Source organism: Poecilia latipinna, unplaced genomic scaffold, assembly GCF_001443285.1.
Source record: "Poecilia latipinna isolate Pla-1442-1.1 unplaced genomic scaffold, P_latipinna-1.0 Scaffold27, whole genome shotgun sequence".
In the NCBI taxonomy this organism is placed as follows: Eukaryota; Metazoa; Chordata; class Actinopteri; order Cyprinodontiformes; family Poeciliidae; genus Poecilia; species Poecilia latipinna.
In genome coordinates this window covers 425,807-452,459 of record NW_015112643.1, presented here as the reverse complement: position 1 = coordinate 452,459, position 26,653 = coordinate 425,807, and the positions used below count along the sequence as shown (strand labels likewise).

At 38.5% G+C, this 26,653-nt stretch overlaps 1 protein-coding gene across 3 annotated transcripts in view; it reads left to right on the top strand.

The window, feature by feature from the left end:
- Positions 1-26,653, top strand: part of spidr (scaffold protein involved in DNA repair) — a 50,357-nt gene that overhangs the window by 9,322 nt on the left and 14,382 nt on the right. For all 3 annotated transcript variants that reach the window (XM_015038979.1, XM_015038987.1, XM_015038994.1), the window contains 5 exons: positions 1,780-1,889; positions 4,360-4,579; positions 11,849-12,053; positions 13,064-13,293; positions 22,517-22,675. In XM_015038979.1, the coding sequence (XP_014894465.1) occupies positions 1,780-1,889; positions 4,360-4,579; positions 11,849-12,053; positions 13,064-13,293; positions 22,517-22,675 (924 nt within the window). The remainder of the gene's footprint in view (positions 1-1,779; positions 1,890-4,359; positions 4,580-11,848; positions 12,054-13,063; positions 13,294-22,516; positions 22,676-26,653) is intronic.

The following is a 26,653-nucleotide window of genomic DNA, read 5'->3' as shown; positions in this document are numbered from 1 at the left end:
GTAAAAAATAAACCAAAAAGACATAATTGTGAAGGGGAAAAAAAGTAAATTTTTTTTTTTTTTTTAAAAAAAAAAAAAAAAAAAAAAAAAAAAAAAAAAAAAAAAGAAAATCTTTAAAAAAGTGGTGTGCATTTGATGCCATTACATCTCGAGGTGTAATGGCACGAGGGATGCGTCTCTATTAGCTTTACACATCCGTGCACTGAACCGTTGTCCCATTCCTCTTTGCATAAAACCTCAAACTCATTCAGATTTGATTAATGACTTCTGTGAATATCAGTTTTTAAGTGTTGCCACGGTTTCTTATTTTAGTTAGGTCTGAACTTTGGCAGAGCCGTTTGGATACATGAATATGCTCGGATCTAGGCCGTCCCGTTTAGCTTTGGATATATTTTCGGGGCAGGTTTGTCGTTTTGCGGGAAGGTGAGCGTTTTTAACAGAAAGGTGATTTTGTGTTGTTGACCCAGGATTGCCCTCCATCAGTTGTGACACCTCCTCCCCCTCTAATAGCACGGTGCTGTCACAGCTGTATGTCATGTTGGACATAGTTTATACACAGTGCTTCACATCCGTTTTTCCGTCTAGGCCAAAAAGATCAGCTGTGGTCTCGGCAAAGCAGAATACCTTCTACCACAGGTTTACTGTGTCATCTACATGACTTGTGGTATACAACAAAATGTCAGTTTTATTTTATTGCTTTAGTCAACAATGGCTTTCTGCTTACAATTCTTAAAAAAAAAAAAAAGCTAGATTTATAACAACTATTCCTCTTTTTAGAAAAGTAGCACTCTACTTTTTCTTTCACCTAAGGAGCGTATCCTGCATCTCCTCCAGAGTTCCTTTGGGCCTCTTGGCGGCTTCTTTGATTAATGCTCTATTAGTCATCCTGCCGAGTTTAGGTGAGCAGCCGTGTGTTGGTAGGTTTACAGTTGTGCCATACTCTTTTGCAAAGAGCTCTGCAAAAATATTCAAAGCTTAGTATACAGTTTTATAACCTAATGCATCTTTAAACTACTTTACAAGTTTTTCTTTGACGTGTCTGCCATGATCCTTGATTGCTCACTGTTTTTGTACAAGCTTCTGAGGTTTGTACAAAGAGCGACTTTGTCGATTATTACTTAATTACTAGTAAGACTTCAGAGGCTTGTAGGTTGGACTAGATTTTTTTTTTAGGGGTGTGAAAGTAAAGAGAGCTTGATACAATTTTGATTTTGTAATATGTAATTAATATGGTAAACAATGCATCTTTTTTTTTCTTCCACTTCACAATTGGAATCAAATTTGTGTTGATTTATCTTGCATAATCGCTAATAAAATATGCTAAAGTTTAGGGTTTTATCCTGGAAGAATTAGGAAAATGTTAAATATGTATAAATACATTAACTACAAAAATATACTACCTCCTTAAATGAAGCCATTTGCTGTATAAACTCCTACAGTGTATTGCTTCATCATAGGAACAAGCAAATTCAACAAAGAAAGGCGAGACATATTGCTCTCTGCCAGGTGACAGTCAAACTTTGATTGCAACGTTTCCACTGCAGAAGGGACGATGAAAGGGACACCTGGTGTCATCATGTGGGTGCTAAATGTCGTTTAAGCCCAACAATCTGACAGATGGCTATCTGCATGCTTGTTGCCTGCATCAGAAAGGCTTTTATTTCTCTTTGAAACAAACAGATCTGCTCAAGCATTGGTTAGGTCATATGTTCTGTGTGAATTTATCACATTACATCATCTCCCCGGGTGTGTGTGTGTTCGTGTGTGTTTGTTCCACAGTGGAGGTCTGGCAGAGAGGCTGAACCGACTTCATTGCAGGCAGAGGTCAGCTATCAGTTTCTGGAGGCACAAGTCCATCTCTGACACATCAGTAGCAGCAGCCACAACAGGTGAACCGCGTCACACAGACCTACTCTGTAAGGTAGATCCCATCAGGATGTTCCGCATGTATGTAACTGAATCACTGTTTAAGTTCAGCACTGAACTGATTCGTGAGTGGGATGAAACCCATCTCTTGAGCGGGTGTTTTGTTTTGTTTTTTTCTTGTTAACTGCTCTTCTTTTTCCTTCTTCAAACATGTGTTAGTATGGAGGGGCCGCTTAAAGGAAGTGTTGGCTGCAGTTTGATTACTGTGACACTTAGCTGTGAACTCACAATGTAGGTGACAGGAAACTGCTTGCCTAGTTCATTTTTTTTTTCCTTTTTCCTTTCCGTGGTGTACTAAACCACCAGTATGTTCAGGTTCTTAAGTACCTCCTTTTTTTAGGACACAAGCTTACTCAAAGGTGACAGTTGACTATGGAACAACGAAACACCCCACAAATACATCTTAAGGTTTGTGGGCAGTCATGGGGTTAAACAAGGGATTAAGAATGTGTTGGTTTACACCCACTTGACCTCATTTCGAAGCATTATCATCATTTGATTTAATCTGTTTGTGTTGAGCATTCACACGGTTGAAGTCACTTAGCTAACATCAGGATTTAGAATATAAACTTCTGCATGTGTTCTAACACTTTTTTGTGTTTTTTGCAGTTCGATCGGTTTCATCTGACTCACTCCCTGACTCATATTTAACAATAACACCAATGTTCTCCAGCTGGTCCATGCTGATAGAGGATGCATGTTTATAATTGCTGTAAAGTACTTGTGTGTCGCATACACACACGTGCATATTATTTCATCAAGTGTTATTTCTCTGTGTAAGACAAAGGCTGAGGTAGTGTCTTGCAAAAGAATCCATGCTCCCTAAGCGTTTAGACGTTTTGTCACATTATGACAGCAAACACACAGTTAAAAGCATGGTGACGTTATAGAGCAATATTCCAAGTTTAAATATCTTACAAAGTACTGTTCAAATGCATCATCTCAAAATGGAAAAACAAACCTACCAAGACATGGCTGACCTCTAAACTGACAGGCTGGGCAACAATAGTATCTGTTGACAAGACAGCTATTAGTTGTACACTTTATAGACCTCATCTGTATACAGAGATGCTAGAAGGAAGCTTGCTGCAACCAATGTTGGAGACGCAACAAAGAGGCTCTGGTTAAGTGAGCTCTGGTTAAGTGCTATGCTCATTGCACGCTGCAATGAGCACAGCAGCTCCACAGTGAAGCAGCATCATGCTGTAGGGGTGCTTTTCTTCAGAGTCATGGTGAGTTTGAGGTAAAGAAATGAATGGGGGGGTAAATCCAGGGCAGTTCTGGATGAAATGCTATTGGAGGCTGCAGCACTCCTTAGTCTGGGGTGAAGTGTCACCTTACAGCAGGACAGTAGCTCTAAATATACAATGAGAGAAACAATGGAATGGTTTAATCAAATCACAATCTTGTGTTTAAATTACCTTGTCAAAGTTGAGATCTCAATCCAATTGCGAATCTGTAGCAAAACCTGAAGATGGGTGTTCTCTATCCAGTCTGACTCAGTTAGAGGTCTTCTGCAAAGAAGCGTGGGCAAAAATAAAAATCTTTATGTGCAAAGCTGGCAAGAGACGTATGGCAAAAAGGTAGTTTTAAAAAAATATTGACTTTGAGAGGTTGATTACAGATGCCACACTCTTCAGAACTTGTTTAAAACCCATGAATTCTTTCCTTTCTAATTATCAACTGAGCACTTTTTTTGTAATGCTCTATTAAAATCATAAAAGGTTGTGGTTTTAGTATGGCAAAATGTCAGAAAGTTTAAAGTCATTGAATGCTACGTAGAGGTATGTAGTACAGTATGCAGCTATTCTGGGGGTTTTGTCATTTGAAACCTAAGTTCTCAGAGCAGAAAATAAGTGTTAACTTGTACAGTATTTGTCTTGTTTGGACAGATACATGTTAAAAAATAATTTCTCTGTAGCAATATCTCTGTGATTTATGACCATTATATTAACCCCCTCACCCACCCCTTCCCCCTGGCCAATCGCATATCCACACAATGAAATGTTGTTCTGGTACCCTCTCATGCTGTTTTTTTTTTTTTTTTTTTTTTACTTGGAGCTGTCAAGTTTACAGACCAATTTTAAGCATCGCTGTCTTATCTTAGTTTGATTTACTGCATGTCTGCAGGGCTTTGCCACAATTTGCCCCTCCTGTTTATCGTTTTACACTCTTGCAGTGCAGGCTTGAAGCTCACTCAGCATTGTGGTGAAATTCCAAATATTTGCACCGACATCTCTGGGGATTTACTGCGTTTCATTTCCAACTCAGCCTGTTATGCAGTGCAAATTGTTCTGATTCTAAAAGTGAATCATTGTTGTAACGTATAACGGGTCCCACAGAGAGCAGCAGTCTGCTAGAGTCTTAGTACACTCTGTACACAGACGCTTAACAGACTCTCAACATCTGTGTTTTTGTTGCTCTGCTCTCCAGTGGACCGGCCTGGTGTGCTGGTGCTAGAGGTGCTGGAGGTCCACGAGGAGTCCAGCATGCAACTGGCGCACTGCGAGCACCAGCAGCCCCCCAGAGACGGCCACCAGGAGAGAAACGCCGTGTCCGAGGAAACCACTCGGATGTTGGTGTTGTTCAACAGAGAGACGGCAGCTCAGCTGATTCCTGCACCAGGAGATGTCATCCACATATACCCACCTTGGTGAGACCGTGTGATGAACTTCAAAGCCCCCTTAGTTCATATTCATCTGTTGATTGGACTTTGCTGTTTAAAAACGCCAGCAGTTGGAAATCTTGCAGACAGGTTTGAGTTCCTGGGTGTGAATAATCAAATCAGATCAGACTTCATACTACACCTGATGGCAGACGACAAAACAATTAACTTTCAGTGGCGATTCCTTACAGACTCAACAGATGAGACGAAACATAAATAGGTAAAAACATAAGCAACATAAAACTAGGGCTGCAGGTATGCAAATTTGACAGTGCAGTATTGTGGTCAAATAATGAGCTCAGAAAGCACCCACTGCTCCCCATTATCTGTTTGATCTTGGTCACTAGAATCAATTTTAGTAACGGGCAAAAAGGACTGCAAAGGACTTTATCTGCAAATTTAAGGCAGCTTGAGAATGTCCAAGACCATGTTCCTGCAGTCACTCTGACAGATCCAGAATCTGAGATCCCATCACTATCCTATGCAGCTTGTTTGCCTTACTGCAGATGAAGCACTAGATGTGTTTTAGATGCAGTGTTTTAGAAGCTGAAACAAGATCGCTTGTTTCAGGTTCAGTTGGACTTCCTACCTCCATCTATGCCATTGCTCACTTACATTAATAAGCCCTCTGTTTTGGCATCATCTGCAAAATTAGTGTCTAGGTTTTCCTCACTAGTGAATGCACCCCACCACATAGAAAGATGAAGCCGAGCAATTATTTCTGCATTAAACACATTATTGATTTTGTGAATTTTGCTCTTGCAGATCATACTTTTGCTTGCAATAAAGTTTAGAATTGGGTGTAAATATAAAACGGCAAACGGTTATAAATGGACATAACATTAACAGATTTGTTTTCTTGTCCGCAGTGGGGGCTAGTGTAGATTGGTAGTGGTCAGATCTGCCTTTGAACCGCTTCACAGCCAAGCTGTAGTTAGTGGAAAAACCATGTAACACATTTACAAGGAACCATATAATGATATCACAAGTACTCTCCAGCCAAAAGTCACTGAGGGAAGCCATTATATTTTGTAAAGCAGTGAAATCACAAACACCTAAATCTGAGATTCAGGAGGACACAAATGTAGAAGGTGACGTGACAGAGACAAACGTCTGCAAACATTTCTCAAATCTTTGGAATTTTATAGACGGATATTATGGTTCTGTTTTTGTGTCATTTTATGATTATCTCAGTGTGTGAGGTAGAAAATTCTCACCAAAGTTGACAGATTAAATGTGTCATGAAACAAATCAAAATATATATAAAACAATAATATAAGACAACAAGGCTTGTATTATTAACCAGATGCTTAAGTTTTTAAGCATCTGGTTTGAACCTTGAACCAGCAACTAAAATCATTTCTGGATTCACTGTTGATTCACTTATGACTTAGACAAAATTATTTTTACTGAAATAGTTTTAAAATAGCAGCACAAATAGGGTGGGCGATAGATATGGAGAGTCGGTTTACTGGATTTCCAAGTTTTGTGTTGTTTCTTTCTGAATGGTGTCTTGGCTGGCGATCAAAAACTACGCAGAAAAAAACCTTATTGCAGAAAGTTACACAACACAAAACTTAAAATACTTCATAGAATAAAGGAACCTTAGAAAAGAATCTTAGAAAGGCATTCTCAAAGGCTGCACAAGCATTTAGCTTTATTTTGAACTGCTAATTGGGTGTTGGTGTAATGCTTTTACTATTCTCAGCGTATAACAGTAAGAACTTAAAGTGCAGATGCGAGGATCAGTCTCTCGGATGGTGGTGTGGGGGTGGTGGAGGTGTTTTTGGGAGTGCTTTGGAGCCGGAGCAAGGCAGCAGTTGACTCCAGCTGTTGGGAGTTTGGGTTTGAGTGTTCTCTGGAATATCCAGGCTGGCGGATGCGAAGGGGCCTCCTCAGCGTTCTGACGTCACGCACAGCTCCAGGGAATTCTTCACATTCCTCTTCCTGGCAGTAGTTAGGTCATTTCCAGAAAGCTGGGGAAAAAACACTGTAGGATTATTTTCTGGAGCATTTGGGAGTTGGAGAGTGGAGGGAGCCAGAGGGCTGAGATTGAAAACACATGGTGGTTTGAAAGTATCTTTGACTTTAGCGCCTCCCTGTTGCTTCAGCATTGCTGTTATAGAGTCATGACTATTCAAAAAAAAAAACCTAGACTAAGGAAATCACTCTTTTATGCAATTATGCACTGTAAAATCTGTCAATTACTTTCATGTTTTTATGCATCTGGTTTTTATTTTTGAGTAAATTAACGTCCTAAGTAAAGAAAAATGTTTTTACTTCAACACCGTTTCATAACCATAAGAATCTGCTGTCAAGCTTAAAATATCCAGAAAACTTATTGATCAGTCCAATTTTCTCAGACACTGAACAGGTCGAAATGGAAAAAAACAGAGATGAGAGGATCAGCACATCTAGTAAAATTCCTCCTATCAGTTTCCTGTGTCGCATGGATGGTTAACCTCCCACATAATTCCTGCAGAGTAGGTTGGCTCCTCCCACCTCCCACTCCTTGTTGTGAGTGGGCCGAGCCCCGAGCGGAAATACCTGCAGGGCTTATTCACCGACAAACTGTGACGGCAGCAGCCGGGCCACTCCTTAAGCCAGCTACCTGTCTGATGATGACAGCTGCCCACTCACCTGTTGACAATGGGGTCACTTCCTGTTGGTTTTTGTGCTGGTTCTCATGAACAGCATGTTCTACTCTGCAAAGATTAAATTCAATCTTTTATGATTACCGATCTTTGCCGAGATGTTGGTCTGATAAGCGTCACGTCCGGGGTGTGTTGTAGCATGATTGTTTGCTTTAGGACTTTATGGGAGAAGCAGGTCTATGTAAAATTTAGCAAAACCTTGGCAGCGGTTAAGGAGTTTCCCATCAAATACTTTATGAACCAGAAGTAATTTTATTATGAATAGAAATAATTTCTTATCTTACATGTATAATTTAATTACTGAGAGGTGGTTAAAAACATTATTGTGTGCAGCTCTTACGTATATACATATATATATATGTGTGTGTGTGTGTGTGTGTGTATATATATATATATATATATATATATACACACACACAATACTTTTTCTTTTCTTTTTTATTCTTTTTGTTGCTTTATGATCTCTTGTTTGTGATTTCTATGTGCACATTGTGGTAAATGTGCAAAATTATTGTTGCTTTTATCTGTTATAAGTTTTTAAGCATTTCCTGCTCCGTTTGGACGGCGTGCGTCAAAATCACTCAAATTCTGTCCTCTTATGTTAATAGTTGCGTTGACATCGTTTAGATTTTCTTTTCAGTGTTTTTATTGCAATTGTTTTTCTTCACCATTACTTTGAGTAAACTACTACTACTCGGTTTTAAAATATTTTTTAATGTTATGCCATTTAAATGGTTCTCCATTTTTAGCAAGAACCTATGCAGTAAAAAAGCACTTATTGTTCTATGATCATACGGGGAAATGAGTTGTACAATAACATCAAATGAGTCGTCAAAGTGTTTGTTCCAACAGGGTTAAAATACAGCTTGTACAGAATGTGGCAAGCACATAATGTTGGTAGTAATCGTCTTGCTTGAAGGCATAAAGTGCCGATGATTGTAACAACAACAAGAAGATTTGCTGGTACCATCTGCTGTGGTTAAGGGTGTGCGCTGCAACTATGCAAGTACCTCTTTTTGACAGAGCTAGTTGTTTATTTAGCTTTACTAAAAATCTGTTGTTTATTATAGTCAAATTGGTTATTATTAGTTGTAAGAGATTTTTTTTTTTCAAATCCTTGGATCTGTCTTTAGAAGGTTTTAGAATATTTTACATTTAACCTGAAACGTACATTGCAGATTCCAAGCTGAAATAATTTATTACACAAAAATGGAAGATGAAATTCAGAAGCTTGTCTCTTAATTCAGTAGCTTATCTGATGACCACAATTTTAACCTAATAACTGAACAGTGTTGCAGTTGGTAGCACTGCTCCTTTAAAGCAAGAAGTTTGGGGTTCAAATCCTGGCCTGAGGGTTTTTCTGCATGGAGTTTGCATGTTCTCCCTGCATGCCTGGTTCCTCTCCAGGATCTCCAACATTTCTCACATCACCCCATTTCAGCTAACCTTTACTTGTTAGCTTATCCCTTGTTTTACTTTATGCTTCGTCTTGAGGGTCTGAACTTTTGATTGTTGAGAAACCATTACTTTCTGGAGGAGTGGACTCTGTTGAGGTTTTAAATTTTACACAGTCATTAACGTTTGTCTGTGATGTATAAAACGCTCCAGTTCGACGCTATGAAGCTTACCGGAAATTGTCTGGGCTGTAAACAACCACCCCACACTGCAATGAGAGAAGTTCTGAGCCGAACAAGATGGTTGTTAATGTTAATTCAATATCTGGAAGCGTGACTAACATGGACTGAACAATTTTCTTCACTTCCTCTGCTGCCATTGATAAAATTACAGCCGGACTACAATTCTCAAACAGCGCAGTGAATCATTGTTCACAACTTTTATTTTTCCATGTGGGCAGGAAGGCATATTACATGTTTTGCATTATTGCCAAACATCTCTACCAAGGTCCCCATCTCACCAAAGGACACTTTGCAAGTTTTGTGATTAATTGAAATACAACTTTCCAAACCTAAGTCATGCAAAGCTTTTGCCTACGTTAACATTTAGCCCTGAGCTACAGGGAGCCAGTGTAAGGACTTAATAACTAGGGTGATGTGCTCTATCCTCCTGGTTTTAGTGAGAACTCCTGCCACAGGACTCTGGGTCAGCTGCAGCTATCTAATTGATTTTTCAGGTAGACCTGTGAAGACACTGTTGTAGTAATCAAACCAAGTAAAGATAAACTCACAGACAGGTTTCTGAAGATCTTGCTGAGACACTACTCTTTTAATCTTGGAAATGCTCTGCAGATGATAAAATCCCCAATATTCTATCATCTCCTGCCAGCCTTTGACTGGCAGCAGCTGTCTGCTACTTATCTTCATAAAACCCTGTCTTGAAGCAGAAAAGACGTACTTGGCTCAGTTTTTGGTTTTGGGCCCGTCTTTCCTTAATAAATGCTGGTATTGCGTAACCTGTTTTGTGTTTTGTACTTTTAAGGTTATGTTTAAATATACACTAATGAGAACCTGTTGTAGTATATTTTCATTTGTTTAAAAAGGAAAGGCCAGTTCCAACAATATTGACTTTAAATTGATATAATTTAAGAGCAAATGAATTCTTTACCTGCCTGGGGGGGGAAAAAAAAAAAAAAAATTCCCACGAGTTGATTCAATTTTTCCCACTCGTCTGCGTGTCTAATTTCTCATCACTTACAATCAGCATTTGTCTAAAACACGCTGAAACATGCCCTGCAGTTTCAGTCACAAAGTGCACTCTTGGCTCTGAGTCAGTGGTAAGCTGTCATCCCACCATTATCTGTGTAACATGTGGGATAAATGCCTGGCCGTTATTCACCTTCTTGAGCCCCTGTGTAAATGACACTTGGGTGTGGGGATCTTTACTCTGAATGGTAATAAAAGAAATGACTTAAATGATCTTAAATAGAAGACGTACACAAAAAATTCTCAATTGACTTGTTTTTTCACTTACAACTTTTTGACTGTGGTGTTTTTTTTTTGTTTTGTTTTTTTCATTTTCTAAGAAACAAAGTTGTGTTTTTTCCACAGACAGCATCACATTTGAATTTTTTTCAACCAGTCTCCCACTGTTGGAAGGTGTCTTTGGTGTTTGCAACATGCGTTAGAGAAAGTTAAGATATTTGAAGTTGCAGTTGTGCGGAGTCGTAAACAGTCCTGTGGAGGTGGCTGGCAGCTAATCTGAGTTTTGACATTCACGCTGTCTCAAGCTTTCAGCCCCCCTACATTTATGGAACATTCTTTTCTATTCACTTTTTTTTTTTGTCCTCAGACGAGCAATATAACTAAAGTAGAATCGTCTTTTTCTTTCTTTTGCTCAGCATACTGTCGATCTTTAAATTTCTGCTTTGTTTCTGCTCTTAAAATCAATTCTTTCCAACCAATAAATTAGAGAACTTGTAGAGTCGAGGCTTAAAACACAACAGCTGCGACAGTGCGTAGCACAACCACTTAGCACTGTTAGAACTATTGGAGTTTGAGTTTGTAGCTGCAGTGTATTTTATTAGGATTTTATGGGATAGAGTCAACACCATGCTGTGCATAATTGTGAAGTGGGGGGTGGGGAGACACGGGTTTTTTATTTTAACTAAAAATCTGAAGTCCTCTTTCCTCCGACTCTCCTAAATGTAATCTGGTGCCAGAGACAGGCTTTGAACGTTTCCTAATAAGTAAGCAGAGTCCACCAGTATATAGTCTAATTATAGTTTAAATACAGTAGTTTTTTGAATCCCTCAATAGTTTGATGGAGAGACTTGGTGAACAAACCAGCCAGTTCACTGGTAAAGATGTGGAGATGTTAAAGAGAGTACCTCTCAAAAATCAAATTTTTGACATTTGATGTATGTAGAATTATTAAACCCATCAGCCAAATTCTGAGTGATAGAACTACAAACTTAACAAGGCATAGCAGTCTGTTGCAAGAAGTCATACTGAATATTTGGAATAATATTCAGTTTGATCTGGTCACGCAAGATCAAACTTAAAAATGTTGGCTTATTTGCAAAACAAAATTCGAGGCAGAGAACTCGCCCTGAATATGTGGTGGTAGTAGCAGCATCATGCAGTAAGGAGGCTTTCCTTCAGCAGGGATAGGGAAGCTGGTCAGAGCTGAAGAAGAGATGGATCAGAGGAATATTGAAATAAAAGTCTGGTACAAGCTTTGGAATAACATTGGAACTGGGTCAGGCGATCGCTGTCCGGAAGGACAGCAGCTCACAATGAGTGGCCCAGTCAAATCAAGATACGAGTCCAACTGAGAATTTGTGGCAAGCTTTGAAAATTGCTGTTCACTGAGATCTTAACTTGTATCGAGCAAGCTTAAGGTAATTTTGCAAAGCTCAATCGGTAAGAAGATCATTCTGTAGAAACACAAGACATTCCTCAAAAACCTTAAACTGAATTTGCAGTGAGAAGAACTTCTTACAGGTATTGACTCCTGCTGAAAAGAAATGCAAACATTTTATAGATTTCCATTTGCAGATGTGTCATTTTCCTTCCTTTTAACAGGCATTCTTTTCTTTTTTTGCAATATCCCTATAAAATACTTTCAGTTGCAATATAACAAAATGTGGAAAAGCTCAATACTTTGGCAAGATATTGTATTTTAACAGGTCGTTTTCTCTTTACAGGCAAAGTCTGTCTATAGAGGGCTTCATCTGTCCTGTTATCCTGAGCACTCACTTCAGCCAGAAAGTGTCATCTGCTTCCAAGCCAGATGATATGTCCTTACCAAAGATCTGGCTGTCTGCGGAGAGGCGCTTGCCTTATTTTTTGGGTCAGATTTTTGGACTCCTGGATGAATGCAAGACCAAAAGTGAAGGCAGAGCAAAGCAGGTATGTACATATCGACACTACCCCAACTGTATTTATAGCTGAAAATTGAGAAGAAACTGAATAATGCCGCTTCAGCTGAGGGAGAAAAATGTAATCAGTCAGAAAAATCAGCACTTAATCACATAACGACATCGCTGAAGAACTGCATGCAGAGTAGTTTTGCTACAAGCCTTGAGGTTCTTCTCAGGTTCAGTTATTGTGCAAAAGAACAAGGATCCAAGAGGTTCCCGTCGATATTATTTATGAACTCATATTTACAAAATCACAGCTGTACTTTTACAGATTGTGGTTGCTTGCCGCAGGGTTCATCGCAGTGTCTTGGAAATAATCCTGGGCGTAAAGAATAATAAATAGTCATGGTGGAGGACTTATCCCGGCACAATTAGTTATGTTCTCAGTGTGTACTCCAGAAGTGTCACAAGTGATGGATTTGCTCGTACATTTATTTACTTAAAAATATTTAAGCAATTACAAATAAATGGAAAGATTCTTTTTTTTTTTTTTTCCCTAGGAACCGTGTGTTTTTAACACATCCTCCTCAAAACTCCCTCCTTGTGTGCAATAAAAAATATGTTGTCTGATGCCTTTTAATGGCCTTAATTTGGTCATGGGAGTTACCTTGGGCAAAATAGTAGGTGAGATGTTAATTACCAACTCAAGTTAAAAACTTCAAAGGTAAATAAGAGTGTAATTACCACTGGTTTATAGCATCATAATAGTTTGCACTGTCATTTACTTCACCTTCCAATAGGTTTTGAATGAAGCAAAAAAATTGACATGCTTGTATCTATTGGCTTTCAGTTATTTTTAAAATTGTTTTTTTGCTTCATATTTACACAAAACAAATAAAACTTGATTTTGTGAGTTTCACATTACTTTTTTTTGTGGGGGGGCGGAGAGGAGGTGTTGACTTCTATCAGTCAACACTGATCAATAAATGTATCCCCAAAAAGCCACACATTTTAGATTTTTTTGTTTTGTCAAAATGTTCTGCTTCTTTCCTCTCACAGGTTGCAGCATCTGATGTTCTCTGCACTTTTGGAACGAGACCCTGTCTCTCTCTCCTGGAGGCCATTGAAGGACTTGGCCAGGCAGGCAATGTGGACCAGGATGTGGATGTGGTTGTCCAAAGAGTTTACTCCGTCCCAATGGCAGACTGTTCCCCTGTGTCCTTTCTCAAACACAGAGCATCCCTTCGGTCCTCCACGGCTCCTCCTACTGCAGAGAAAGGAAAAACCAGGTACTGTTAAACAGCCTGATAATTGGCAGTCCGGGGGGGCCTTTTGGTTTATTACGTGATGCCAAAAGAAACAGAATAAATTAAATCATGTTCTCCTACTTTGTGTCATTTGCTACAATTGAATTTCTTTCTTTTGTTGGATTTGCATGCTGACTTTTTTCAGAGCCCATATGTTTCTCCTGCGTGACATGATGTGTCTCAGTGGTCGAGCTATTGTTCACAGAGCAGCAGGCCCCACAGAGTGCTCATGCTGTCTCCAGCCATATGGCATTCCTTGACAAAGGACACAAACATTTTTAATTGAATCCAGTCTCCCTCCTGTTGTTTCTGGCCAATTCTCAGGAAATACAGCAGTATGTTCATAAACTCTTGTTCACCAATGAGCCAGCATTGAATCAGTATCCACACTCACTGCACTAAAATATCCACTAAATTTAATATATTCAATTCAGTCTATCAGACTTTCCTTATAGAGGTCTTCTCATACAGTCAAATCAATCAAAGCCCTATTAGTCTTCTGCATGCTAGAGACTTAGTAAATTAATTCCTCCGACCAAAAACCATTCAGATAATAAATAGGTTTGACTAAAACATAGGTTTGACTAAAACCAACAGACATGTAGACATGCATGTCTGTGAAGATGGAGCAAAATGTGAAGATGGAGCACATTTTTCACCTGCAGAGGGAATTTGACAAGAAATATCCTCACAGTCTGGTAGATATGGAGGTGTTTTGTGAGGTGGAATGGACAGATGTCCTGTTAGATAGAGAGATGCAGACAGACTTCTACAAAAGGCGACTGTGGCTAGTGGGTAGACTGGTTGTCTTTTGTAGATTGTTTCTCAAGCTGGTTACTGATCTGTGCGTCTTTGCGTGAAAGTGAGCGTGTTTGTGAGCTTGAATCCCTGAATGAGACTCTCGTATAAAATACTTTGTGTGGTCAGTATCGCTGGAAATGGGTCATTTAATTTCAGTTCATATACCATTTACTGAATGTTGTAATTGCTTTAATAAAAAAAAAAAAAAAAAAAAAAACTTCAACAAAGTAAGTGTGTGCAGAAGTACCTAAAGTGTTGCTACAAAAATGAACTCCGCGTCTCCTGATGATGCAACCCAAAAAGAGCATGTAACGATTAAAAAGTATTGGACTTAAATATATAGTTTATGGAAGTCTGTAGTTTGAATCTTTTCACCTAACTCAAGACTTCTGTTCATTTAAATGAACTTTCCAACTTTAGGACAAGCGTTGAAAGACATTTTATCAACTTATTTCTTAGTTTTGACAGTAAACTTATGAGAATGTAAAAGTGCATTTATTTGTAGGGTGATTATTCTTTCTTTTTCTTTTTGGAATCTGGGGAACTGAGATTCTTGTTTACATTGTTACATTGATGTGTTATTCTCTTTATTTGCATTCAGTTCCCTGATACCAGAGAACAGTCTGGTTTAATCTACAGTCTGATTACAGTCTGATTACAGACTGTAGATGCAACAGCCTATGTTTTCCTTTGTGGTTTTTCCTGAACTGGTCTTGGATGTGAAGAATATTGAGAAAATAGTTTGTAAAATAAATAAATAGAGCTTCATATTTATGCAGTTAAACATAAACTGGAATATTTAGAGATTAAACTACAAATGTATTCTACCCTGCTTGTTGTGAAAAGATATTATAATTGTGCATGATTGTAGGAGCTTACTTTATAACAATGCTTGCTTTCTTTTTTTGTAAAGACTGAACAAGTACTGTATATCCTGTGGTTGCATAATAGGGTTGAGCCCCCTTTCTTCAGTGTTCAAGCAAATCAAACGGCTTTCATCTTTCTTGCAAGTTTGTATTCAGTTTTTAACATTTTTGCGCAAAAAAAGTAAAAAAAAAAAACTAATACAAAATCTTCACCCAAATGTCCAATTACATAAACATCCTGTAAGTCTTTCTTTTTTAAGGTATCACCAGATAAGAGCGGATACAACTTCATTTGTTGTCTTTTATTAGGAAAGGGGCAGTGATTGTAATCTGAGCTCTATTTTCACCGTGTGAGCTACCTTTAACTGAAAGTCTTCAGATCTTCTTACCAGCATGTTTCTATATTCTAATTGAATCACTTATCAGAAGCACAACGCTACGTGAAAAGCCGCCTTAAACATATTTTTTAAAAAACAGCATAACTCTGTCATGTTAAATGTCACTTGTTACTATGCGATTTGTCGCAAATAAATCGTCACATTTATGCTGCCTTCCAAGTTTTTTTAAGACACCTCTCCTTCACAATGTAGCATGCGCTGAATGAAGACAGCACAATGGGAGGAAGTAAGATGGTCTTATTTGCTTTGTTTTACCTTTCAACTAAAGGTTTCTCCAAACTTGCTTCTCAGTTCTCTCAAGGGTGAACTTTTTCCGGTTGGTTGTGCAATGTTTTCTGTCACACTTTTTCCTTTCACTGAACTTTCCATTGTTTACGCTGAGATACAGTAGTCTGTGAACAGGCAACTTATAGATAATTATTAGCTGCAAGACAAAATCAATAAATTCAACTGTGCTATATATATATATATATATATATATATATATATATATATATATATATATATATACAAATGATATGATATATATTTTAAATATTGATGCCAAAACACTTTATACCAAAAATTACATTATAAATCAATTTATTAGTTGTATTTTGATTTATTGAGATGCATCTATAAGTTGTTTTTAAACCTAAATAACCTTAAATGGTTTTGTTTACAATCCTCAGCACTCTTCATCCCCCATGCGACCTTTGGTGCTGCAGCTGCATGAAGTTTGAACTGTCATACCTAAACACCAGATTCCTCTGACTCTCTGAAAAGCTATGTAGAGTTTCTGAGTTAGTGATGAATCAGTGTTGGCCATTATGAAATGCCACTTAAAAGGAATTATTTTTAGGTTATTGATACCAGAATAGTTCAGCTTTAAATAGCTTGGAGGATTACTGATACTAGGTTCTAATCATTCATAAGCTTTCTTTCCAGTATAAGTAGCTTGGATGTTTATGTGAGGGACTGCTATTGTAGTTAATCAATCAGTGAATGAGGCGTTTGAAGCAAATCTCTCAAATATGACCTTCGGTTCCCTGGCCCTCCCACTGGCTTGTTGTTTGTGTTCCTTGCTGAGTAATAAAAGTATTGGTTTCTCTAAAAGTAGAGGGGCCCTGAGGGGGGGCAGTAGTGTGGCGAGGGGAGGAAAGCTCTGGTCAGCTGACAAACTTTACTGACTAAACCAACCGCGTTTGTAATGCGACTCTCTCGCCATGCTGCTCCTGTGGCTGGGAAATAAACACCACCCTGTGACCGGAAACGGTGCCTCTGTTTCTCTCCAACTCGTGCAGATTTAGACCGAGTTGGGGCGGAGGTTAGAGGTGGCTGTGTGTCTGTAGGTTAAAGTATCTGGATGAATCCTTCTGCTTATTGTGACAAATTCAGAAAAAGCTTTTATATGAAAATTTTGATTGTCTTTCAGAACTACTGTTTTAGTTAAAGAAGAATAAAAGCCAATAATTCATGGTACTTTTCCAGGATGTGTGCCTGATCTGCATGGTAGTTTACACTGCAACCCATTGGCCTCGTTTTCTGTAGAGACAAGGACACTTTGTACCTCTCATGTTGTGTCCCCAGTGTCTGACTCACTCTCCTGGTCAGCAATTCTTTTTTGATCCTTTTGTGTATGTGTGTTTTTTTTAAAAACCTCTGCGTTTAAAACTCGAGGGAGATCTGTACGATAGGAGATGGTAAGTTCCCGTAAATTTTGAAAAGAATAAACAAAAAGATTAACTGTTTGCAGGAAGCAAGAGGAGGCAAGTTGTTGTTTTTTTTCTTCTTCTTGGTTTAGAGGGAACACAATGTGCTGCAGGGATCCTGTTACAACCATGTTTATCGCTCTGCCGTCCCCGATTGGTGGACAAAACGTAGGAAGGAATCCCGCCTGTCCTTTCCCCTCCAATGAGATCTCTCCGCTGTGTTCTCAGTGTGTGGCTCGCTTACTTATACTGTGTTGCCAAGTAATGTGCTTGTGCACTGGCCTTTCATGCGCCCAAAGTGTGACTGTGTGTGTGTGTATATGTGTGTGTGTGTGTCTTAAAAGGGGGTATATGTTTGTGAGTGTTTGCTCAGACTCAGTGTCGAACTTCCTGGAAGAAAACCTGAGTTGCCGAGAATTCTGCGATCGCTCACAATAACAAATTCCTGAAAATGGTCAGTGACTGAGTGTACCCAGTGACTGAGGATTTTTGGGGAGTAAAGAGTGATTGTTTGAGGAAAAAATAGACAGTAAATGGCACCAGAAATGTGCCTTTTAGTTGGAAGGGGGAGTTGTTTATGCCAAATCACCCCTTTTCTTTTTTCCTGCCATGTGTGATATTTTTTCAGATATCAGGCTACAGTTTTCAAGTTTTAACATGCTGCACCAGCAGTGAAAGTGTATATACTTCCTCAACAGACAAAACCTCACCAGCTGTTTTCATATTTTGGGAATCATCAAATATCACTCATTAAGCCCTTCGCAAATGTATTTTGTCCAGAAAATGTTTGGCTCTCCTGTTAAACGTTAAGCCACGGTGTTGTCCACATTTATTGGCACTGCTAGTAAAGTTCTGTAAAAATCCCCTATTATTGCCATTCATTTTCACAGCACATTTCCGTTAGTTTTAATCTCAATTTACAATGGACCCCTGGAATTTGCAGAGGCTAAGGACAACATCTACCCAATATTTGGCTTATTTGCAAATATTGATTACGTCCTCTAAAACTGCTTATTATAAAAGTTCAAACAGTAACTTTTATAATAATATGTACAATATTAGTATTAGCAGTACTATAGTCTTTATTTTTGTTCTTGGGGCACATCCAGTCGAGGAAAACAAATGGTGCTCCTGGATTGGGTGCTTTGCAAATGCCAGCCAATAACGTATCAAGAAGCATCGAGCCGAGGTATTTCAGCTTCCCATGCAGCATTTTTTTTTTTTTTTTTTTTTTTCTTCAAATAAGAATTTACGAATACTGAACCAGTGATTAGTCAGGTTGATAGTCTACAGGCATGTCTTGAGTACATTAAAGGCTGGATGACACTAAACTTTCTACTTTTAAATTCTGATAAGACAGAAGTTGTCTTCTTTGGACCAAAGGGAGAGTAGACGGAGTTACTTAATCTGGCGGGTGGGTTTGGGGGTTTCTGTGTGTTCACTCTGTTCTCTCAAACGGTGAGTCGGTCGTGGCAGATGGCCTCTTGCACTTAGCCAGCTTGTGCTGGAGGTTTCTTCCTATTGAAGGGGAGTTTTATCTCTCCACACTGATCCATGCATGCTCTGTATGAAGGATTGCTGTAAAGTCAATGACACAATGCAAGAGATTCTCACTTAGTTCTCATCCAGGAGGAGTAAGTGCTGCAAGTCAATGACTTGACGCAATTGCTTTACTGAGAACTTTTTAAACTAATTTGAATGGAGTGGGATTATTATCTGCATTGATTCTAAAAAAGTAAAAATTCCTAAATGAGATGTTAATCATATAAAAAACACAGATAACATTCTTTTACTTTTATGGCTGCGAAAGCAGAGGCAGTCATGCACTATGAAACCTTAAACTGGCATTTACCATTACAAAAGCTGAAACTATCAGGTAAAAGAATCTATCTGCAACATCACTGAAACTATCAGATAAAAGAATCTATCTGCAACATCACCATTGGGCCTATTTGATATTCAGTTTGTCTTCTAAGACAGAATTGTTTCCTACAGCGGTTTGAGGATTGCAAGTTTTGGTCTGTGGTTGACGAAAGTTTAATCCATTTGTCAGGCAGAATTTGTCTGAAGTCTTTCAGAGATAAATCTGAGAGGAAATAGTTGTTCAACTGCTGCTGCTACAAAGCACAGCAGACATGTTATCAGATAATCCAGACTTTTGTTATAGTTGATGCCAGAAAGATGGACACCTGGATTTATCAAATGGTTTCTTGGAATAACAGTGTTGTTTTTTGAAGAAGCAGAAATTCATCCACAAAACTGTGGTTGAATAGCTTTTCTAAATAGTTGTAAGATGTTGCTTTAATTTTACCAGAATTTTCATTAGATATGAATTTACCTCATTTTCATTGTATTAGTTTGCTTCTGGTGGTCTGGAGTCTTGGTCGTTGAGCTTTACCATAAACCCTTAATTGTGGTTCTCAAAGCCAGTTTTCCCTGTTTTTTCTTTTTGTTTGTTTTGCTAGCGTGCCGTCAGAGCAGAAGAGTTTAACTGCTTGACAGTTAGTTGTTTTTCTTTTGTTTTATTTTTTTGAGTTAAGTAATTAGCAGTGCAACCATGTGACTTATTTGGAAGTCAGCATGGACGAGATTTGACATAAATCAAAGCATAGGTTTTAAAAAAAGAATGGCTGCAGGGTCAGAATACAGAAATATGTGAGCCAAATATTCTTTTGTTTGTTTTTTTCCTTTCTTGTAGATCAGTCAGACTCAAATGCTAAATTTGTTTCATTTTTAGCTGGTGCCGTTTGGTTTCACCCTGCAGTGTCAAATGATTCAAACCCTTTGAGTAACCTGTTCCCCCTCTTGCCTGTGGTGGCGCTGAACCAAGAACTTCTAAAGAAAACGACATGAAAACCTCTAAAGAAGACATGAGGGCAACTTCCTTCTTCACAAAATGTAACTAAAAATGGAGTAGTGTGAGATTTTCGTGGTTGTAGAATTTCTCTTTTGTGTTTGGTAAAAGACCATGAGCTTTTTCTCCCATTAGCGCTATTCTTGCACCTCTGTTTTGCTTGTGTTTACCCAGAATGCCCTGCCCTGTGGTCCATTTCCTGCTATTCGACAGACCTCCCCTCCACTTGCATCCACATATGTATTCAAACCGCAGTGGAGTTCACTTTAACCGACCAAGACCTAGGTTTTTAGGTGGACCATAGTTAGCTTTTTTTTTTTTTTTTCTTCCGCATCAGACTTCAGTTGCACATTCACCCAAATGAATCAGACTTTCCAGACAAACGAACCGGAGTTGGATTAAAGTGGACTAAACATGGCTGGTGTGAATGCACCCCCAATGGGGCGTGGTCCAGTCAACCGATATCCAGGGATATAATGTTTTTTAGAAGTTCTGGTTTTAAAACCCAAGAACTTTCCAGGAACTTTCTGACAGAGTTTGTCGGTGATTATATGTAGCATTGAGTAACAGAATTCTGCCCCTCCCACACCTGTTGCTGAGCACTGATGGTTTCTTCATTTTTCCCTTGCTTGAGCTTTTTTTTTTTTTTTCTTTCAAGAATTTTTCTGTAAATATGTTTATTCTGGGAGGTTATCATAGACCAGCACCTACAGCTCACTTTGCTTATCATCTGTGGTGTTTTATATATATATATATTGTCATTGCAACAGGTTGCGGATGTCTGATTTGGAACTATGAATATACAACGTAGCGGCTGAAAATAATCATAGTTGATTATGGTCAGACTACCAAAAGACATGTCAGGAATGTTATTTTCGTGTCTTCGTCCAGGTCTCTCAAGACAAACACAGACCCCATGTTTAGCAACAGAAAACATTCATAGCTCCAATCAGGTGGTTGAAAACAACCTCAAATATCTCCAGCGTCTGGGTGTGTGGATGCATGCACAGGCTTGGTGGACAGTCCTCCTCCCAAACTTTTTTTCCCTCCCTTCTTCGTTTCCTCCTCCTCCTCCTCATCTTCTCTGGCCACTGCTTGTCAAACTAGGGTACATGAACTCAAGTGTTTACTCTCGGTTTGCACAGGACTTTGTCTGGGCTTGACTCTCACTGATACTAGAGCTTTTAGCCGTTGAGACCCAGAGCTTGCCATGAACAGCAGACTGCAGGAATACTCAGCTCTTCACTCCCTCATAACTCTATAGGCCAAAGGTCTGTTCTGTCAGCAGCAGCCTGTCAAACCAGCTACTGACATTAACACTCAAATGTCATGACTAAGTATCAACACGGCATTGTTACAGTGACAAAGCACAAAGTGACGTTTCATTACTATAAAAAAAAGTGTTTGTTTTCTCACTGAATCAGGTTTTGATATACCATCATAGATATTCCAGCATGCAGTAGTTTCCTTCATAGATCAGCTATATTTGACTATATTTTATATCCTAACAATTAATAAACTGATGCCCTGCACTACATTTGCTTGGCAGCTTTCTTTAACACTTGCTTTTCACAGATACTCCTCAAGAAAGAAATATGTTTCCTGTTTTTCAAACCCAGTATGTCATCGTTCTTAGGCTGCAGCTCTAAAGCTGGTGAGAAGGCCCTTTTGAAACTCAAGTATTTATTACTTCCACTTGCAGTTTGTAGTTTTATTACACACATCATACAGACCGGTAGTTTTTCATTCACGTCAAAGACAAATTTTGCTGTAGTTGGTAAAATATAAGTTCTCCAAAGTTGTATTTAATCTATGGATATGGCTGTGTTTTTTGTGTATTAACTGCAAATTTAAATGACTCTTATTATTATCTTATATGATAGGAAAATGATGCATGGTTTTCAATATTTTTTAACACAATTCTGAAACCTTCAGGCAATAGGTTGTAAAACCACCTTTTATTACAGTCACAGCTGGCCTTTTGAGTATATTTCTACCTATTTCACATACCAAGTTATTTTCTGTTGTTGCTTTAGATTTTAAATCTACTCTGACCAACTTTTCTACCTCTGTTGTAGTTCAAGTTTTAGGATGTTCTTTTATTTTCTAAACCTGCTGTTTGCTGTTTCCTCACTGTTCTCTAACAAACTTCTGAGGCCTTCACCGATCCATGACGGTAAATGCAACACTGGAGAACCTAATTTACAGATGAATTAGTCACACAAAAGTTAATTTGAGGATCAATGAGTAGTGAGGGCTGAGTATATCTGCACACCACACTTTTCAGATCCCACCTTCCACCTCATAATTGTGCATTATCTTACGTTTCTCTAGTTTATATCTGTTCAAAAATACAGTTAAGTCTGTGGTCGTTAAATAACCCAATTATGAAAAAGTTCAAGGGATTAGAACACGTCTGCAGGGCAAAATGTGAAACAACTGTATGTTAGTTCTGATGTGTTAGCATTGGAGATAACAAATTGCTGAATGCTTCCAAATATTTAAAATGAAAAATCCTTGCTTATTTCTGTCAGGGAATGTGTTTAACGTTTTTAGTTTTTATGTTTTTTGTTTTTTTTCCATTCTTTCTGCTAGGTTATGTGTTCTCGTCCAGGATAGCTTTGGGATTTTCAGCACTGTCAGACTCCAGCCTCTGTCCAGCAGCGACGAGCTCCACCAGTACTGCCAGATGTGGCAGGGGAGAACCTGTGTGCTGAGGGGCGTAAAAGTGGTGGAGCGGGTCACTCGAGAAAGGTGAGAGCCAACTTTCTCTTGCGTCAGGGTCGTTTTTCACCTGAATTTCGGTTGGGAAAGTTCAACCTGTTGCCAGCAGCAGTTTGTAGTATGACATTTCTGGTAAATGCAAGGTTATCTCTCTCTCTCTCTCTTTAGCATTCTAAGGTAACAGCCTCGGGTAAATGCCTGAGTCAGACAGTTGCTGATAAAAAGTGATGGGAAGCACCCTCAGAGCCTTAAGTCGTCTTGCTGAGCCATCCGCAGATACATATCCGATCAAATAAATTGTGTTGTGGTATTTATTGAGCCTTAGCCCCCAGTGTCCTTCTGAAAAACAAAATATGTAAACATGATGTTGGGAGCTTTCTTGAAGCTTGTAATGCTGTCCTGCCAGCAGTTGGGCTGTGTTTACATGTAAAGTGATACCGAGGTTCACGGTCTCTGTTCCTCGTGAGTTTCCAGTCGAGATCCCAGATTAGCAGCAGTTAGTAGAACTGGTGTGGGGGCATCTAGAAACTTGCTGGGATATGTTTACCTCCATGATATTTTCAATGCCTGTTGTGCACACAATAATTCTGGGGGTCGTCTTTGGTCAGAGTGTGATAGATGACTCCGGTATCTTGTGCATTTAGTCAAGTGGGAAAACAGTCTGGGTTTTTCCACTCATTCGGGTATCCATGTCTGGTAGACCTCTAAGCTTGTCCTAGAACAAGCTGTCTGTCCTACAGGCAGAATTATTGGTATTAATATCATGTAGTCTGTTACTTAATAGGAGTGACGGTGCTTAGTTGTAATATTAAATATAAAGCAAAAAGAAGTAGTTGGTTGACTTAGAAGTAAAAAATAATTTCCCTTCTGCTTACAGTTGGAAACATCTAAAACTTTTAGGCATAATGTTCTTCCACAGAAATGTAAAAAGTAAAAATGTTTTTGTCGGCAGGATATACTTTGCACATTTACTTCTTTTAATGACTCTGATGTGTTATGACAGATGAGGTGTGAACCGCTGGTTTTACATGACATACAGAAACTCACAGCAGCAATGTGTTAATTTGGCTCCTGATTAGGGAGTTATGATCATTAAAAAAAAACTCAAGAAAATTATTATAAAAACATTTCTCAAGCATCTTCTTTTTCCATTTTTTTTTTTAATTTACAATATTTGCTTTTACAACTTTTCTCGTTTAGCTTTGTTTTTTGGTTCGTACTCTTAATGCATTTCTGTTACCCTGAACTGAGGGCACCAATGTCCTCATGGACCCATTGACTCACATGTAAGTCTTTTGGGGGCGACGGTTAATTAAATTAATCAACTTACTAACTAATTGTCTGATATGTAATAAATATGTAAACATTTGTGCTTTAAGATATGACATACGTTCTTCACTGAGGGGAAAATGAAAAAGAAAAGCCTCTATTTTTTGTATTTATAAACAGAAAAGCCTGAATATTCAAAATATCAAATGTGATGAAAGTAAACTAGAAATTGACGTCACCAGGAAACAGAAACTTAATTCACTCTATTTAAAATGCAAGAACAGATACTGTGACATTTCCTTGTAATTTATAAATGACTGGACATGTGTCAACTCGATATTATTAATGCGGTTTTTTTTAATTTAAACTTAATTAATGTACTTTTTTACATTATTTACATAATTAAAAAGAGGTTAAGTTACTAAATGTTTCTAGAAACTCTTATTAAGGGGGAAATGTGACAGGCAGAGAGCATATCCAACCTCAGAGTGTGCTCAGCTGCTTTAAAATAACTTGTGGTGGCTTTTGTCTTTACTGGCTTCTCATCAGTAGCACCTGGGTGTCGTCTCCTGAGCTGCTCATAATGTGTCACTGATGGCTGTGGTTCACAACGAAACTTCACTGAACCTACGTCTCCTTTTTTTTCATCAGCTAGATTGAAGTTCTCCCTCACTTAAGGCCATTTCAGCCTTTGAGAGCTTTGAAAAACCCCGTAGACCAACTCATTTCTAAGGGGAAGCAGGTGCTTTATTCACCATTTTTGTTTTAAAATCGTTGCCCAAATGAAGCGAACCAATAATTGGAGACAAACATGACTGAAGCAAGCAGAGTGCACACATATCCTACACCTACACACCCCTGTGAACTGCAACCTACTCACAAGCCGTCATGAAGGAAAACATTTGTAAATTTTATTTAAGTTAAAGAAAAATTTTAGCTTAATCCACGGAGGCACAAATCAGCTTTTTTCTGTCTGATTTTGCAGTAATCTAGGTAGATTTCTTAGCTAAATGTGTTGAATGTCACGTTCGTGTCGAGGTAAATTTGCTCTTGAATTTGTGCTGTCCCTTTCATCACGCAACAGTGCAACCTTTCAAAACTCATTGGTAAAACGCCATATATTGGCCGCATAGCAGTGTTCAAAGCTTGTGGAAAAAAGTAGTGACTTATGGTCTGGAAATTATGGTAAAGTCCTTTTTTGTTGCAAAATCACGGGGCAATGTGACCTTTCCCTTAACTTTTATAGACAATAACATCAAAGGAAAGTTAACAACATGTGAGTTACTGTGAGCCAAGCTTTAAAAGATGGTTGAAGCCATAAATGTTCTGGTGCGTTTCTGCAAAAATGCACAAATTAGCTGTAGTCTTGTTTTCTAGTTGTTGTTTTACACAACATCTTTTGTGTGCACTTCACAAACAAGACATTGTTAGCTAATCTGTTAACTTTAGAAATACTTTTATGTTTGTTTTGTGTTTTTCTTTTTACATTTTCAGCATTAGCCAGACTCACCTTTCTATGCCAATTTGTGTTTTGTTCCCATGGACTTAAATCTAAGGGGTCACACTTTTCAGATTTAGCTCCAGAAGTAAAATTAGATGCAGGTATTTTAAAAAAAATCTTGAAGTTCTTCAAAACAGTCAGTTTCAAGATCAGTCAATCAATCAATCAAATTTTATTTGTATAGCACATTTCAGCAGCAAGGCATTTCAAAGTGCTTCACATAATTCAAGAGTCCAAACAATCTTCCAGTTAGCATTTTGGTTTAATGGTGTTATGTTTACACGAAGTTGTTTACTTCATGATTAATGTACGGCATCTAACAAATGAGAAAAGCTCTGCATGTGCTGAATGGAAATCTGTTAAACAACAAACTATGGACTAGAGCTGCACCTTAGATCAGATAAAACGAATGTCCTTTACCCAAAAGAAAACAGAGTCAGGATTAAAACTCAAAGTGTTGAATGAGCAGTGTGAGCCTGTCGTTACTCATCAATGATTTAGCCTCACAGGACTTGACCGTGCTGCAGAACCGGTTCCACACAAAGAAACCCTGTGATTAGAGGCTGACTAGCTGGTTGTTAAGCACTGACTGATATGACAGCACCCCTATGGATGAATGAAGGTAGCAGTACCTTGAACTCAACATATTCTTCTCAGAAAATAGTCTGAGTCAGAATCAGGTTGCAACTGTTTTTTCCCCTACATTTTTAAATTGTTACTTCCAAGATGGTTTGACGTCAATCCAGCATCATCAAAGTATATCGAGTATGATGTTCCAGCAGGCTGTTTTCAAGGAGATTAAGGATGTGCTAACAGGAGCCAAAGTGTCACTAATTGCTAATCTGGACATTTTAAACCTCTTGTAATCCGTTTTCTAAACATTATTTCTTCGCCACAATTATATCATAATTTACATTGGGTGTACGCTCTCAAGTCTCTCATGACCTCCTTGTCGAAGGTATTTTGTGTGCGTTTCTGCTCTGCCAGCCCCGGCATGCTCTCTGTTGATTGTAGGTGGTGCAAAAAAAACAGGCACTCTTTACAAATTCATGTTTCAGTGGAAGTGAAACCGGCTGTGAAACCTTTCATTCCCCTCACTCAAGTCCCTCATTCGGGAGTTTCTCCTTCTGTCCCCCCTCTTCTGTGCCCCTCCTCACTCTTCCTTCTTCTTATTTTCTTTTTTTTTTTTTTTTTTTTTTTTTTTTTTTTCCGGCACCCCCCGATTTTTTGCTTTTTTA